General features: G+C 39.1%; 1 protein-coding gene across 1 annotated transcript; it reads right to left on the reverse strand.

Moving 5' to 3' along the window:
• Positions 1-1,046: 1,046 nt before the first annotated feature.
• On the reverse strand, positions 1,047-12,712 carry gapdhs (glyceraldehyde-3-phosphate dehydrogenase, spermatogenic). Its single transcript, XM_044034020.1, has 11 exons — positions 12,635-12,712; positions 5,616-5,677; positions 4,717-4,813; positions 4,398-4,504; positions 3,506-3,596; positions 3,296-3,414; positions 2,423-2,504; positions 2,147-2,298; positions 1,899-2,061; positions 1,635-1,732; positions 1,047-1,517 (listed from the first exon to the last, which is right to left on the reverse strand). The coding sequence occupies exons 2-11, from the start codon at positions 5,642-5,644 to the stop codon at positions 1,448-1,450; spliced, it is 1,008 nt and encodes a 335-aa protein (XP_043889955.1). The 5' UTR covers positions 5,645-5,677; positions 12,635-12,712; the 3' UTR covers positions 1,047-1,447.
• Between the last annotated feature and the right edge of the window lie 4,272 nt (positions 12,713-16,984).

A 16,984-nucleotide genomic window follows, 5' to 3' on the forward strand; every position in this document is an offset into this window, starting at 1 on the left:
AGATCTTTCTGAGGGTTAGGACTCATCACCTCACCTCCCTGGTTCAAACGGTAGTTTGGGTTGATTATCTGACATCTCTTTTGTTTAGTATCTTTGTTTTTTCAACTGATTTTAATTCTGAAATGTGAAGATATCCCACTAAATACAGCCTTGGCTATGATCCACACTTGTCTTTAATATTATATTATTAAAACAAGACTAGCAACAGGAGTGTGTGTGTGTGTTTTCTCTGGGTTTTCTGGTTTCCTATCACAGTCCAAAAACATGCAATATGAGGATGAGGTAAAGTGGACTGTAGGTGTGAGAGTGGATGGTTGTTTTTCTCTATACAGCACGTCACCCTCATGTGGAGGATAAAGCGGTAGGATAAGATGGATGGATGGATGGATGGAAGACTAGTAACAGCTCAAGGGACTGTATGTCGATGTCAAATTTCACCCATGTTTACAGTATATTGCAGTAGGAACTACTAAACAGTAGGTGGCACTGCAGAAAACAAATCTTTTCTCAAGTTCCTGTTCAGGGAGAAGTCTGCTTAATAGTGGGCTTTTATCTAAATTTGTCAAATAAAACCGTCACTAATGCCTTTTATATTGTAGAGGAGTAAAAGGAAAGTGTAAAATTGTGACATTTAGCTCAATTTTGGTTTAATTAAACATACTTAGTTACAGTGCAGCATCTTTATGTTTAAGAGGTTTAATAAGGCATGTGTCACAATAACTAGATGTTTAGAAGCACCATAGAGGCATCTTCTTCAAATCAATGTATATGTCCTGACTTCATGTGCTTTATTTACCAGAGCAGTTTAACAATCTTAAAGCACATTTATGTCTAATTGATTTTAGGTCTCCAACCTCTACATCAAAACGTAGAATTGTTATCATTTATTTAGAAGCAGATTAGTTCCAACAATACCTGCATTTGCAACCCTTTAGGAGTGGAGGTTTAAGTCAGTGATTTATTGTTCTAGAATTGATTAACCAACCATTGTATGGACTTTATATTTTTTATCTGACACAAAAAATGGAATCCAACAACAAGGAAACTGAGTTTGTAAAGTTTTATTTCTTTGTCTCATTACTCTTAAAGTGGAATTACAGTAGCTCTACCTCTCACCTTCGTCCTTCCACTGGTGATTAATCCTGTCAAACACACCGACAGGGAGATGGATACAGTAGTTACCATAGTAAAGAGTCATAACGACACATCTAATGTTTCAGGGGGCGGTGAGAGGGGCACACAGACACAAATACTGCCACTGACCAATATTGTCATCATTAAAGGATAAAAACAGAACACTCAAACACGCTGTTGCTGCTGACTACATATAATGTAGTAGAGCTAAAGGCCGTGATGCTATGACTTGGCTATGGGTGGGGCTTGTGTGTAAAAGAGGAGATGGTGGGGGGTGGTCCCTATCTTGACTTCCTTTTTCAGAAGGAAGCATCTACTCCTTGGAGTGCATGTACAGCAGCAGGTCGGCGACACGGTGGCTGTAGCCAAACTCATTGTCATACCTAGAGAGAAAGACAGAGTGGGAGGGATAGATAGAAGAAAGAGAGTGAGTAAAACATTAATTTTGAAAAGGTAAAACTTTACACATGGAACAAGCTAGGAAATGTTGAAAAACTAACCAGGAAATGAGCTTGACAAAGTTGTCATTGAGGGAGATGCCAGCTCCAGCATCAAAGATGGAGGAGTGGGTGTCACCAATGAAGTCGGAGGAAACCACCTTGCAAAACACAAACGTCAGGTACAAGTCAAATATTTTGCAGCCAGGCAATACAAGTACTGCTAAACTAGCCCAGGACACATAGATCAAGGGGCTTAAGATTTGTTATCATCTTGCAGCCATGTACCGCATTTGCTTTGCAGTGTGTGAATGAATTGTGCGTTACCTGGTCCTCAGTGTAACCCAGCACTCCCTTCATGGGCCCATGTGCGGCCTTCTTGACGGCTTCCTTGATCTCAGCATAAGATCCAGGCTTGGACAGACGGCATGTCAGGTCAACCACTGACACATCAGCCACTGGCACCCTGAAGGCCATTCCTGTCAGCTTACTATAGGACAAAAGAGATAGTTTTTAGTCTTTCTCCACTTCCTTGCCACAGTTGAGGTGCCGATAACAAATGTGCTTGTCTTTACCCGTTGAGCTCAGGAATGACTTTGCCCACTGCCTTAGCAGCACCAGTGGAGGCTGGAATGATGTTCTGGTGGGCACCACGGCCGTCACGCCAGGCCTTGGAGCTGGGACCATCTACTGTTTTCTGGGTGGCTGTATATGCGTGGACTGTAGTCTACAGGAGTGTCATATATCACATTAAAAAACATATAACCTGCTAAACTTAGGAAACTTTGGAAATTTGAAAAAAAAACATTGCCAAATCGTTCATTTTTTTTAACAAAGCCATTTTTGCTTACCATGAGAGCCTCCTCGATGCCAAAGTTATCCTGGATGACTTTGGCTAGGGGGGCGAGGCAGTTGGTGGTACAGGAGGCATTGCTAAAAATGACAGACAACAGTCAGTAAATACCTGCTCATGTTTGGTTTTTCAGACATTAAAAAAAAAAAACTTCACTTAAAGATATAGAATGTGATATTTGATATTCGACTGCATCGAAATATCTAAAAGCGATGAGACAAATATTATGTAGTGTACTTATATTGGCCCACATATTTCTAACACTCTTATCACTTGCATTGCCTCTTAGTGCCTTTGAGTGGCTTTATTTCTCCTTGCTATAATTTCTGTGTTGAAAAGCAAACAGTCAGTAGATTGTCTAGTTTTATGTGTGTTTTTAATCACTAATGACAGGGATGTGAATTGTATAGATCCTATACTGGTCAAAATTGCTGGATGTGATATTGGACAGATACAAATGTAAAATCTGGTACAATCCAAAAATCCTACATATTGCATGTACTGTACTGTACTCTATTTCTTTCTAAACATTTGTGACACGGTTGGAGAACAAATGTGTTGTTAACAGCTTCATAGTTCATAAATGGTCTAAAATGACTGTATCGGACCAAGACTGTTATCGGTAGGACCATGATTGCTCATTGCTGTTTGCTGTGGGTCCTGGCACCACATTTCTCCCTATCAAGCATTCATGCATAGGGGAACCAAATGACCATGATCCCACAGTGGGTCGCAAAGTCATTTAAACGGGATCTTTTTTATTGTTTTGATTGAGCGAGAGAAATGACAATTGCATTTAAACCTTGTTTTTGACAAAACACATTTTTATTTATTTATACTGAATGCACGCTTTAGACAAAATGTCTCTTACCTGACAATGGTCATGGAGGATGGGTCGTATTTGCTCTCATTGACTCCCATGACAAACATTGGTGCATCAGGTGAGGGAGCAGACACAACCACGCGCTTGGCTCCACCCTGGATGTGACTCTGCGATTGTAAAGAGGGAAGCACAGGTTAGATACAGTCGGTGTCACTTTGTGTTGACTTAATGTACAGATTTGTGTGCAAATGGACATACAGAGGCCTTATCGACACTGAGGAAGACTCCAGTGGACTCTACAACGTACATGGCTTCAGAGCTGCCCCAGGGGATCTCGGATGGCTTCATACTAGAGTCAAACAAAGATCAGAGTCAGGTTAGGATGAAATAATTATAGTTTATTGGTGTTTGTTTCTAATATCTTGAAAAATAAATCACATTTGTATAAAATGCTACAACATATGCTACTGTACTCAGTCCAAAGACATGGTTGTTTGCACATTAGAAGTCCTGCTTTAGAGTTCACTGGTATTATTGGCTTGTCTCACAACATGTATTTAACCACAGCTGTAACAAACAATACTATTTACCAACTGTAGAAAGAAACCAAGAGCAAATCCTACATGTGTTACTTTAAGACTGCAGACTAAAATAAAGTTATGCCTAAAAGCTACATAATTGTAAACAGAATTAATTTAAAGAAATGCACGAGTTGCATACAGTGCAAGAAAAGGTGACGGGTGATGGGAGCTAATCTAACTTCCAGAAGTAATGACCCAACCTTTTTAGCAGCTAGGGAAACCTCACAAAACATTATGAAAGAAGCCTAGCTCTTGTATAACCCTCCATTTTATTGATGCAGCCTTTTGGCAGAAATCAGGCTGGCATCATGGATGTGATGGATTAAAATATCCAATACAAGAGTTGGAGGTGACAGCTACAGGGATGAGGCCTGAGGCAACAGACAGCCTCATTCCACTGCCAGCAATGCACTCAGGAAATGACTAATGGTAAAATATCTATCACCTTGAAGATGGAACATTTAGGGTGTAATCATTTTAAATGAACTCTTGCATGGCTGCCTCTCAGCTAATATTAATAGAATACTAATACCTGATTTGATCTGTGCAGCATTATTATCATCACTTACCACTGGAAAACAGAGATGGCACTGCCATCGACGATGAGCTTTCCATTCTCATGGGACACCTCACCCTTGTAACGGCCGTGGGTGGAGTCATACTTGAACATGTAGACCTATATGACGGATGAATCATGGATTATTAGACAGAAAACCTTATATTTTTCTATTAATTGATACATATTAAAAATACATTTAAGAGAAAAAACAAAATATCAGCTCTTGACATGTTACTACAACTTAGATTCAATAGTGTTTTTTTTTTTTGTTTCCACAATGTCAATCTAATTATAGTATATTAGGAGTATATTCAAGTAGGTTTTCTCACCATGTACTCCAAGTCAATGAAGGGGTCATTGATGGCCACAACCTTGATGCCTTTCTGAAGGCAAGCCCTCAGGACCAGACGGCCAATACGACCGAAGCTGCAGTGAGGGGGAACAAAAAAAAGAGAAAATTGATTTTCTGAAAATGGCAGGAATTGGATGTCTAATATAGGAAAGACTTGTCTATGAATCCACTATGAATATACTAAAACAAAATCACAACTTCCTCAACTCTATTATTACCAAAGCTTTGCTGCTGTACTACCACTGTACTTCTATTATTAATGCAAAACAAATGACTTTCATCACTGGTTCAGACTAAAAACCCTGCTAGATTATATTTAATACATGGCAAGGAAGACACGGTACAAGAATTTTTAACGACATGTCCAAATCATTAACAAGGGGTGGTAATTGTATGTAAGTCACTATACCATATGCGTATTTGTGAAATCATATACTATATGTACTTGCACCACAGCTCTAGTGAGAGGTGGTTGGCACACCGAGTGGACTAAAACATCAATGAGTTAAAAAATTATATGCTAAAGAAAATCGATATTTGATGTCTCAAAAGTGATATATCGCCCACACAAATACTGTGATATTTCACTGTATTGATTTTTCACCTCCACCCCTATTATTAACATATCATCTCAGTAAACTACATATTTTACTGCGCCATTAGGGTATAATAGAAACACACTTTATATCACAGTAACACAAAGTACTCTTTGTCACATTGCTCAAACTGTATTAAGTAGATTGTGTGAACTGTGATTCTAGGATTACATGCATTTCCCTTTTCATACGAGTTATTAATACATGGCTGCCACTACAACACTATTTACCAACCTGAAATCAGTCTGAACCATCACATCTATTTGTGTTTCTCACTCACCCATTGATTCCAACACGGAGGTCTGACATGGTTGCTGTTGCTGCTTTGGGGTGTGGAGTTACCTAGGAGACAAACACAAAATAATGACATTTGACATTAAATACTTAAATAATATCCAAATAAATGCATCTGTTGCCAACAATAGAAATAACTGCAGCATCACTCTGTGTGTGTGTTTGTTGTAATTTAAGTTTTGTTATGAAGTGCACCATTTTTTTTTAGTGAACTTTTCCAATCATCTATTCTTCACCCTGTCATAACACCACACAATGTGGGAAAAGCTCATAGCTAACTTATTTAGATCTTTAAATCCAGGCAAATTACATATGCCCGTGTCATACGCCCTTTTGCAGAACTGCAATCACAAAACGGCAACAGGCCTAAAGCATCAGGTGGTCTTTTAACAACTGCCCATTACACTGTTATTGTATGACCTCCCCTACCCTCACTAAATGTCTTCACCTCTGCCTTTACTCTTACATCACCTGTTTTGTTTATGCACATTCTAGCAGGAAACACTCTTGGGGCTTGTGTTTGCAGTGTCAGCTGTAAAGTCTCTATAATATGCGGAAACATTGGTACCAGTAGCCTCACTGGACAATGGTGGTACTGGCTGTGACACCACGGTGGTATGTGGACATAAGATGCATTAAGTTAGTGTAACATTGCAGTATGAATCAATCACTGACACTGTGGCTTAAAGTAAGAATAGCAAACTCCTCAGTGTGATGGAAAAATGTGCTGCAGAAAACACGTCTTATTTAATCTGCTGCAGGAGCAGGGATGTGCTTCATCATGCAAGGGCATGTTTAGAAAACTGAGAGAAAACCAAGCAAGGAGAAAAAACTGGCAGTTGTGCGATGCAACAAACAGAGACTTGTCTGCTGACTTAACAAAGAGGAAATCTGGCCTTGCCTCAACTATGTGACCTCCTTTCTCCTCCGCTTTGCTCTCTTTTTCATTATATACACTTGCCTTGTTTCTACACTTCACACTCTCCTGTCTTTTCAATTGTTGTTCAACTCGTTTCCTTCCTCTATTTATGCCTTGAACTTCACCACCTCCTCTCCTGTGCTGTTCATGGTCTATTTTAACAGAAACACATTCATTTACCCAAATTAATCATAACTCTTTTTAACTTTTTCCATTTAATGTTGCTTTTGCTGACTCTGTCACCACCATGATCAAATAGGATTAAAAGTGAGTCCTCTATATAAAAACAAACATGTATAATAAACAGGATGTGTGTGGTTGTGTGACAGTCAAATAAAAATTGTGCTCACAGACATTTTACTAAAATATCCAGCACAAGATGATATATAGAGATGTGTCTTTAAATAATATTTAACACTTAGATACAGATACATACAGTAAACAAGATGATGTATAGAGATTTGTCTTTAAATAATATTTAACACTGAGATACAGATACATACAGTAAACACATATGTTGACTCAACAGTAGTGAGTGGTTTGTGTATATGAGACAGCAGGGTAAATAAGGGCAGTGTGGATTGTCCTTGAAAGTAGTTAGTCGTCATTTAAGACTAATGCAATCTCCTTATCTGTTTCGCGTGTGTGTGAGCGCATGCATGTATCTCAGTGGGCAGCATGAAGTACAGTCTGTCAACCCAGTGAAATGCATTGTGGGAGCACACTTCAAATAGACCTAAATAATAAACCTGCATGTGTTCACTTGTCCCGTCTTGGTGTAACTCCAACACTGCCAAAAGCAATGTATCGACGATCTGCCACAGTTTCATCTGTCAACTGTGTTGTGTAGTGTGTATTTCAGGGGTGTGAATTAATGTAGTATAGATTGTTTTGTGTCTCTTTGTAGTTCCTTTAATTCAGGGCAAACAGCTGATTTGTGTTCCACTGACGGAGAGCGAGAGAAAACTGTTTAACATGCTCTCACATTTCTTTCCTGTTCTTTATTCTTGGTTCCCACCGTTGTCTTTTGTGTATTCACAAAACTCTGCATTGACCCCTGCAGTGCCTGTGTACTTTTTCCCCAACCTCACTCACTCAACTCTCTCTCTGAACCTCACCATTTTGTCTAAATAGAGCAGTTGCCCTGGGTTTTCTAACACAAAATGGCTCCTCTTTTGGCAAATGAAATGGAAATGGGGCTGGGTCAGAATTAGCAAAGCCACATAAAGGACCTCCAGTGTGCAGGTTCCACTCATCGAGTGGCTGTGAAGCACGTGTTGAACACTGTTCTGTCAGGGCAGGTGCATGTGTTCTGATATGACCCCCTACACGTCCATTACTGCTGCCTCACAGCACTGTGATGGTTTGGCTAATCGATAAGAGCCTCCCTCCCTCAGTTACAGTGAGTCCCAAATAATGTGGAAAAACTAAATTACTAACCCTAAAATTTTTTTTAATTAATTCCAATAATGTTATGGTTCTGTGCAATGAACTATAATCGTTTAACAGCATAGTAACGCTTGAAGCACAACCACAAACAAAGCTTGCATTCAATTGAACACTGCAAATAGTGAGCGATACATGTATGGTGAAGCTCAAACTGGTTTTTAATGTAAGCCAGCAGAGGACCATGTTTGCAATAAAATCATCACTTCAAAAATGACACAACTCCCTTGTGCGTTGAACTGTGTTGAGAGAGTGTCGACTACACAGTCCTGCCTCTTTTAACTGTCGCCCAATCAGCTCTAGAATTCAGTGTGTTCTCCGTGGTGACCGCTAACAGCAGAGCCGAGGACTTGCACGTTGTTAACAGCATCTGCTGACACTCATTAAAATGTAGGAAGAAGAGGCAGGCAGACGGTCAGACATATGATGAACAGTAGAGCTGCAACTAACGATTATTTTCATAATCGATTAATCTGTCGATTATTTTCTCGATTAATCAATCTCTTATTTTGTCCACAAACCAAAATGATTCAGTTTTAATGATTTCTTTGTTATCCAGAGCAAAGAAATTAAGAAAATATTTATATATATATATATATATATATATATGTATATATATATATATTTAAGAAGCTTAAAAGATCGAAAGTCTTGTTTTAATCATGAAAAAAGCTTCAAACCGATTAATTGATTATCAAAATAGTTGTCGATTAATTTAGTAATCGATTCATCGATTAATTGTTTCCACTCTAATCAACAGTAATAGGCTCTTTTAAAATGTTTCTGACTGTTTACTCCCCACCACAGATTCACTTTGATGTACTTTGCCATGGGGATGATTATTGTTGGATTAATTAAACGTGGCAATTACATTGCATTTATATTAGCCATAAAGAGTTAACTGAGATTTTGTGTTCATGTGACACGATGTGAGTACCACTTGCATCAATGTGAGCTAATACATTATTCAGATTGCTACCATGTAGATCTCTATTCTCAGGAAAGTGAAGAACCAGCCAATCATAGTTTGAATAATGCAGTGCAACCTGCGACAAACTTTTTACACAACTTTTATTCTCTGTCTTTATTCAGCATTTATCATTGTCCTTTTCCTGCTCTAATTTACATGATATTTGCCAGTGCCTTCTGCTACTTGCGTATTAGGCTCCATTAGTATAAAAGCTCCCTGCCATTTTCCCCACCACCACCCAAACTAATCGTTAAACTGCATGACCCTATTTTTCTGTCCTGTCCTTTCACTGTGTGGCCCCCCTCAATTACCACTGCTGTGACTCCCCTTTTTTCAAGTGTTTCCCTCACACAAACACTGCTTTCACCAGTGTGGGTACAGGACAGTATCACCATGCTTATGTCAATATGAGGGGGTGGGCCACTGGGAGAGAGATTCCTTATTATCAGCAGACCAGAAAAGGACAAAGACAACCACATCTGATGGAGGAGAGAACAAACATTTTTCTCTGTAATAACAATGCAATAATCAGTAGACAAGACACAGACTAAACCAGAGAACATGCTTAATAACTGGCCTTATTTCTTTAATTTCTATTATACATGCTAGTTGTATAGTCAAACTTTAACAGCGCATACACCAGGATGGCTACATTTAGACAATAGTTTGCACACACATTATTTAGTGTTCCTGCATTTGTGTATAGATAGGAAGTTCATGAGTGAACAATTCTAGCCTCACTTTTTCATGTTCACTATGCCACTACTGCCTTCCTCTGTTGTTTTCACCCTTGGTTGCTAAATTCAAACTGTCCTCTGTCACACCCTCTTTCTCTCCTGTGTTTTTCCATTGCAGCAAGTTTATTGGCAAGGGGCCAGACAGACAAACCAATTGGGTGCTTTCTTTTCTTAAACCACCCCAAGGTGAATCAGAGGCAGGATACCTCTTCCTTTTTCTAGTCTTGCCACTGAGGCAATGTCACTTTGCTGCCGATAACGGTCAATTATATGTCACCATCCCATCATCAGCGCTGTATCAAACTGCAGAGACGTGACCACTCTGCAAAGGTAATACTGAACCACACACACCCTGCAGTCTGATGAGCAGATGACAGATATACTGCCTTTCCCTCCTCTTCTCTCAGGTTATAAAGCTACAGTTACACCTTCATGCTTTGTGTGTCGCATTATATCCCTCCCTATTGAAGGGTTTTTTCCGCTTGAATTATGGTGATTTTGAATGCAGTGCTGAGTCACTCTGAAGGCCCCTCTCTCTTACACACATCCTGTGCAAGATGGCTAGTGAATAAGTCAGCAGCAGAGAAAGATCGAGAAGGGCACTCATTCTGGAAAAAGTCACATTCCCTTTAAGACTAGTCACAATTCATAAAAACCTCGGGGTACAAATTATCACTAACCCATGCTGATTTTGAACCCAGACAGGCATCAGACTAACACACACACACACACACCCATTTCTCACAGTAAGAACATGAGAATCAAGTCCACATCTACCACTAATGTCATTGCCAAGTCCACGTTAGGTTGGAATGACATATCCTGTATGTTGTTCATGTCCTGTGAAATCCAGCTAATCCTATCAGCTAATACTTTCCTCCTTACACAGCTAAAGCTAAGTATGTTGGTCACTCACAGTCAGTGACATTTAACTGACACCTGACCTGCAGCACTAACAAGAGTGAAAGACAAAATCATTATTAGACATAACAAGCCAATGTCTTTGCATTATGTGGAAGTAAAACATATGTGTCTAAACGATAATAACATGATAATGTATGCCAAATTGAATGAACTGCACCAACAATACCTGAAAACTAATTTAAATTAATCACAGCAACTTCTCAGTGACTAGACTGGCTGTTGGAGAACGAAAACCTTTTCTACTTGTAGTAATATGTGTGTGCTATGGACACTTATAATCATAAACCATTATGTTAAGTAAACGTGCAAACTTAGAATCTGCTGATTCATGGTATGCGACTGGTGTAAACATGGCTTCCGAGTAATCAGTGTTCAATCATGTTCAGAAAATCACCAACATCAAATCCTTTCTTCTTAGGGTGATAATTTACATCTTTAAAAAATAAATCAACTAATCAACATATGAGTTATAATGCTCACAGACAGAACAAAAAGACAGACAAAGAGACTATGCTGGAAACATAATCTGAGATATTAAAGATGAGAAGCATCACCACAGGAGCAGCTCTGGGCCTGCTGTGACCTTCCTCAGCTAGAGTGGTGACCTTCAAAAGAGACAAGGCCCGACATGGCTGCATCACACCACACTTACATAAAAGTGCACTATTTCTTTTGTCTTTATTATCAATATGACTGTGTAGTGAACAAACTTTGTGAAATTTACTTTGCAATATTGCTTTGTTAGTGTTTTTCCATTTACTGAACATGGGTAATTAATTATTGCAGCCAGTCACCTTGTCCAGGTTGGCAGAATTATGTATTACGGATTAGTTACAATTATTTAAATTAATTAATTACAATTATTAAAAAAACAAAAAGGCAGGCCTCTTAAACCGCATCAACAGGTCCGTGGAGTCTGCAGAGTCATGCGACTCCTCGCGGCCTGTCTCTGCCCTTGAGATGCGTCACAGACAGGAAGAACATCTACACGTCTCATTCATTTGACGACATTTTTAAATAAAAAAAACAACAGACAATATACATCCTGGTTATTCGTGTGTTACATCACTCTGCACCAGTCTGTCACCTATTTAATCTCGTGGCGCTACTTGCGGCATAAGTACAACCGCTGCAGACTTCATGATGAGGACGAGAGGCTGCACGTACGTAGCTGCTTCACCTCTGTTCACGCGGTGTGAAACCGCCTCATCACACTGCGGAACATCAGCCTTTCATTTAAAAAGAAGAAAACCGCACTTGGAATTAAACTCAACGCTTCTATTACTTTATTTAATACATTCTCTTCTGCTGTGGATTCTGTTGTGATTAATGCGGCCATATTTCATACATCTGTACAAGTTTGTGAGACGTTACGTAACATGGAGACTAATCCACTTCCGCAAAGATGCAGCAAAGGCAGTCTCCCGCTTACAGTGAGACGTTTAAGCTTCCGAATGAATGAATTATACACCACGAGTTATTATTCAAATGTTTCTTTACATCGTCGTCCCTTTTCTTTAGCTTAAACGCATTTTGGTTTTAAAGTAAATGATGCAAGGCGGAGGCGGAGCACATTATGATATTACACAACAGCCAATCCCTCTTCACACAGCAAGGCCATGGCCGCATCCCCTCCCATCCTCTGCCATCTGCTGTGCACACAGAACATGTATCCTGCTGCTGCGGAAGGGACTACTTTATCAAACCTGACGTTTTCTGTAGGATCTTCTCTCTTCCTCTTGATTTTATGACATTAAGTTGTTGTCAAATTAACCAAATCTTCAGTGTGGCCACTGATTACTGCTTGATTCAGGCTTAAAGTTAGGATAGCGTCACAAAATATGATCAATTTAAACAGCAAAGATGTAATAAGTATAATTGTAATGTGTGTATTCTGTGTGCATATACAGAGAACTGGAGTAAAAGCTCAACAGAGTGAAGCACTCATCCTTAGTTTAGTTAACTTAGGGTAAAATGTTGTGTAAATGACAAAAGCTGCAGGGGCTTACCTCGATACTGATGCTTCTGGAGTCGGTGTGCGCAGTTCTCAGTTCAGTCTTCCGCTTTTATACAGGCCACGTGCCTCCGGGAGCACGGTCGCCCTAGCGACGTGACGTCATGGTATCCTTTGCAGAGAGGAGCCATTCTGAACGAGGAAACAGTCACGGTGTCTCCACAGAGCAGAGAAATGGAGGATGAAACCGTGGACTGTGCAGCATTTCCTCCTCACACTTCATTCTTATGATGGAGCCGTGATTAAAGCTATGTTTTTACCAAAGAAGACAGGGAGTGGGAGACTATAGAGCTTTGTTCAGACTGCATAAACTGACATTTTTCTCCTTCAATGTCCTTGTTCGGTCACACATCCTGTGCAAGATGGCTGGTGAATAAGTCAGCAGCAGAGAGGTTTAAAAGGGCACTCATAGTACAGGAGAAAGTCATACTCTCTTTTAGACTAAATTAAGTCACAATTCATAACAACCTCCAAGAGGTGTGAAGACTTTTAGTAGTGGTCAAGGATGCACGAGATTAACGGAACATATTGGCTTTAAAATGTATTATTGGACATCTGCCAATATACTAATATCCGCCAAAATGACTACTGACTACAACAGTAAGCTATATAAGCTGCTCCACAATTGTTATAATTTTGTTTATTTATTTTGCTTATTCGACGAAATGATGTCCGTATGTGGGCGCAAGGAAGAACTTGGTTGAATTTTATTTTATAATATTACAAAAAAGTCTTAAAACATACAACATTATTATACTTAGTTATAGTAGTAATTTTCTGATATAAAATGTTCTTAGGTTTTAGAAGTAAAAGTATTAAAATGAGGAGTTAGGGTTAGCAAAGGTAGCTCAGTAGTAGGGCAAGTTGTCTTTCAACTGGAAGTGGGTAAGAACATGAATTGTGGGTTCAATTCCTGGCTCTGCTAGTCTGTGTATCCTTGAGCAAAACACTTCATCCTATGTTGAAATGTGTGAATGGGTATTAAAGATGTGTGAATGGGTGAATGACATAACTGTAGTGTGAAGCAGATCATCAAGGATAGAAAAGCTCGATATAAATACAGACCATTACCAGCTCTTCTTCTTCTGATTTTAGTTGGTAGTAACGAGCAACAAACATAGTTAGAGGAAATGTAGTGGAGTAAAATAGAAATAACAAAGGAAAGTGCAGATACTTGAATTTTGCACTTTGTTGTATTACTACACTGTATATCGGCATATCAGATATCGGATAAGGTCAAATATCGTGCATCTCTAGTAGTAGCTGATCACTGCTAAAAATCTCACTAATCAGTGATGATTTTGCATCCAGATTTTGCAATACACATATGTATTTTTCACTGTAAGAACATTATAGTCCTCATCTAAGACTGTCACTGACACTGATCAGCTCATACTTTTCTGCCAACACAGCTAATCGCTAGCATGCTGGTCATTTGGACACCTGATCTGCAACAAAAATGAAAGTCAATATCATTATAAGAGATATAACAAGCGAAACAGCAGTGTCAAAACAATGATAAAATAACAATGGCCAGAACTTCTAATGCCTTTGTTCACACTGCCAGAAAAAAAAACAAAAAAAACCCCATACATTCAGATTTGATTTTACAAATCAGATTCAAACCACATTTGGAGGGGGTTTGAAATCATGTACACCTCACACAATGACGACATCTAAACCAGCGCAAATGCGGGCACACCTCTGTTGTTACCACTGCAAACCAGTATTAGGTTGGTTATGTCTGTACAAATAAATCTGACTTGATCGTGCAGTGCAGACAGTCTGTCTGAGAAGATCAGAAAGAAAAAGACACTGCCTGCTGTCTCCGGCTACGTTCACATTACCAGTCACATTGTGAAAAAAAATAAATATCTGATTTGAAAACAATCAGAAAATCAGATTTATGTGTCCACGCAGTTCTGAAAAACAGTCATTGTAGCTTGAAGCCTGGGAGGCAGTGGCAGAATGCCAATGAGGAAGTGGTCTGGAATGATGAAGCAGTGCAGTTCCCTCTATGCACATACCATATACGCATGGAACAGACACATACATCAAGACAAACATGTATATGTTTATATATAAACATAACAAATGGGAAGACATTTTAAGTAAACCAATGTTACAGTGACATATCATAATAACTAACACTGAGTTCAAACAGTGATTGGTCTGGCTGGAAGGTCATTCTGAATGTGGCGTGTTGGACTGTATGCTCCATGCATGCAAATGTTCTTTAGTCTGCCATTGCGCAGGGATACATGTATACATGTATGGGCCACTGCAGTACTGTTACGTAAGAGGCCATAAATCGAACAAGTCACGTACCAATGGAGACAATCTGTTCTGCTGCTGAACTGGTATTGTAGCATGTACCAAGGTATAAAAGAAACCAGATAAATATGGAACACTTTGAAAGACCCATTCTGAATTTCTATCATTTTCTGTTACCTCTCCTCTCCTCTCCTCTCCTCTCCTCTCCTCTCCTCTCCTCTCCTCTCCTCCCCTCCCCTCCCCTATCCTCTACGTGTCTCAGTGAGACACGTGCTGCGACTCGCAGAGAAAAAAGCGTACGTGAGGGATGATGTGTGCTGTAGTGTAACAAGGGAAATCCCTGTAAGGGAAGCACATGTGCACATGACTCAATTTTGCCATAAATGTTTTCTGTCAGAAAGCTTTTTGCCTGTGGTTGGGGAAAGTGTCTGTTTCGAGCAAAACCACAACATTTCCCTCAACCTAACCAGTGAGTTTTGTTGCTTCAATTGAATCAAATTGCAACTAAAAAGTGAAGCCAGAAAGCAGAAAGCCTTGAAGACAAACCTCTAACAAGAAATCTCTAAGGAGGAAGGAAAAGTCATTAACATTTGCTCACACTTCCCCTCATGCATTTCAGGACCTCCAAAATATCTGTCTGTCCGTCTGAAAAATGTGCGTGTTAATTTTCTACAATACATTTTATGCATGTATTTCATGAAAGCAAAGTGAGTGGGCACATTTTTGTGATTCCTAACATGTTCATATTGTAACACCTTGGCCTGCTGTACTGAAGACCAGAAGTTAAACTCTGGCGCCCTGTAGTGGAAGAACCCCTGTACTACAAATCAGAATTGAATAGAATAGAGTAGAATAGAATAGAAATAATAAAATTGAACAGCCTTTATTGTTATTGTATTATTTAGAGTGCAACTCCTTTGGTGCAAAGAACATTAAAGACAATTAAACAATAATAAAAAAGACAATTTAAGACACTTGGATCACTGTTACAAAAATGTTGTAATTTAAAAATAAATAAGTGATATGCATGGAAAAAAAGAGGAGAATGAATAGGTGTGATTTAATTTCTGTGGTATTGGATCTTATGATATATAAGTTACACTAGGGACGATATTACACGTTATCTAATCAGGATCTCTTTCTCAATTCAATTCAATTCAAAATGCTTTATTGGCATAATGTAATATATAAATTACCAAAGCAGATATGACATACCAAAAAATTTACATATATTTACAGATAATTTACATAAGTGAATGTGCAAACAGAAAATACAAGAATTAAAATAATAGAAAATGTGCTTTTATTATATAAACATTAGTAACTCAGTTTAACCTGAAGATATGAACAGAAGATTATATAACAGATGAATATAAATGTGTCCGGTTGCTTGTTTTTGTGGTGGTTTTAGAGCGTTGGACGTCGTCCTCTTGTCACAACACTTCTCACAACACTTCCTTGCTGCTGTGTTTGCACATATCTGTACTTCCCCCCAGCAGGTATGGAAGTTTTTCCAGATTGTCCGTGTTCTTAAAGTTGCTTTGGGTGTTTGTGATTTGTGGGAAGTATGTGTCTCTGGTGTCTTTGTATAGCTGGCAGGTGGTTAGAAAGTGCAGCTCTGTCTCCACCTCATGTTGTGTGCAGAGGTTGCACAGCCTGTCTTCTCTGGGGAGACTCTCTCTCTTTCTTTCTCTCTTAGCCTCGATAAATAAGAACTGAAATGTTGTTCTTGATTTTGAAACACATTTAAAAAGAAGTCCCTCATTCCTCATAAGTCTTTGGCTCCTCTACAATAGCAGTAAAAACATGAAGAATTGTTGTTTTTTTAATGGTTGGTTGGTTAAATGGAGCAGCTTCTGCATGTTTTTGTGTTTTGGGAATGGAACTCTCCTCTAAGTTTGTGGTCCCTGTTGCAGAAGAAACAAATATCATAAATGTCGGAAAGAGTTCAGATTGGCTGAGACAGCGAGTTGTTACATGTTGAACCTATCATTATGTGTGATGTGACCCTGCAGTGGAGGCCGTACACTAACGCGACTCAGCTCTGGACGAGCTGAAGGAGGTGAAAGTG

Source organism: Solea senegalensis, linkage group LG9 (assembly GCF_019176455.1).
Source record: "Solea senegalensis isolate Sse05_10M linkage group LG9, IFAPA_SoseM_1, whole genome shotgun sequence".
Taxonomy (NCBI): Eukaryota; Metazoa; Chordata; class Actinopteri; order Pleuronectiformes; family Soleidae; genus Solea; species Solea senegalensis.

Coding starts and splice junctions, on each gene's coding strand:
- gapdhs (XM_044034020.1), bottom strand. CDS start 5,644: ATGTCAGACCTCCGTGTTGGAATCAATGG. Junction 4,814..5,615: donor CTCCGTGTTGGAATCAATGG/GTGAGTGAGAAA, acceptor CCCTCACTGCAG/CTTCGGTCGTATTGGCCGTC. Junction 1,733..1,898: donor TGGGTTACACTGAGGACCAG/GTAACGCACAAT, acceptor GTGTTTTGCAAG/GTGGTTTCCTCCGACTTCAT.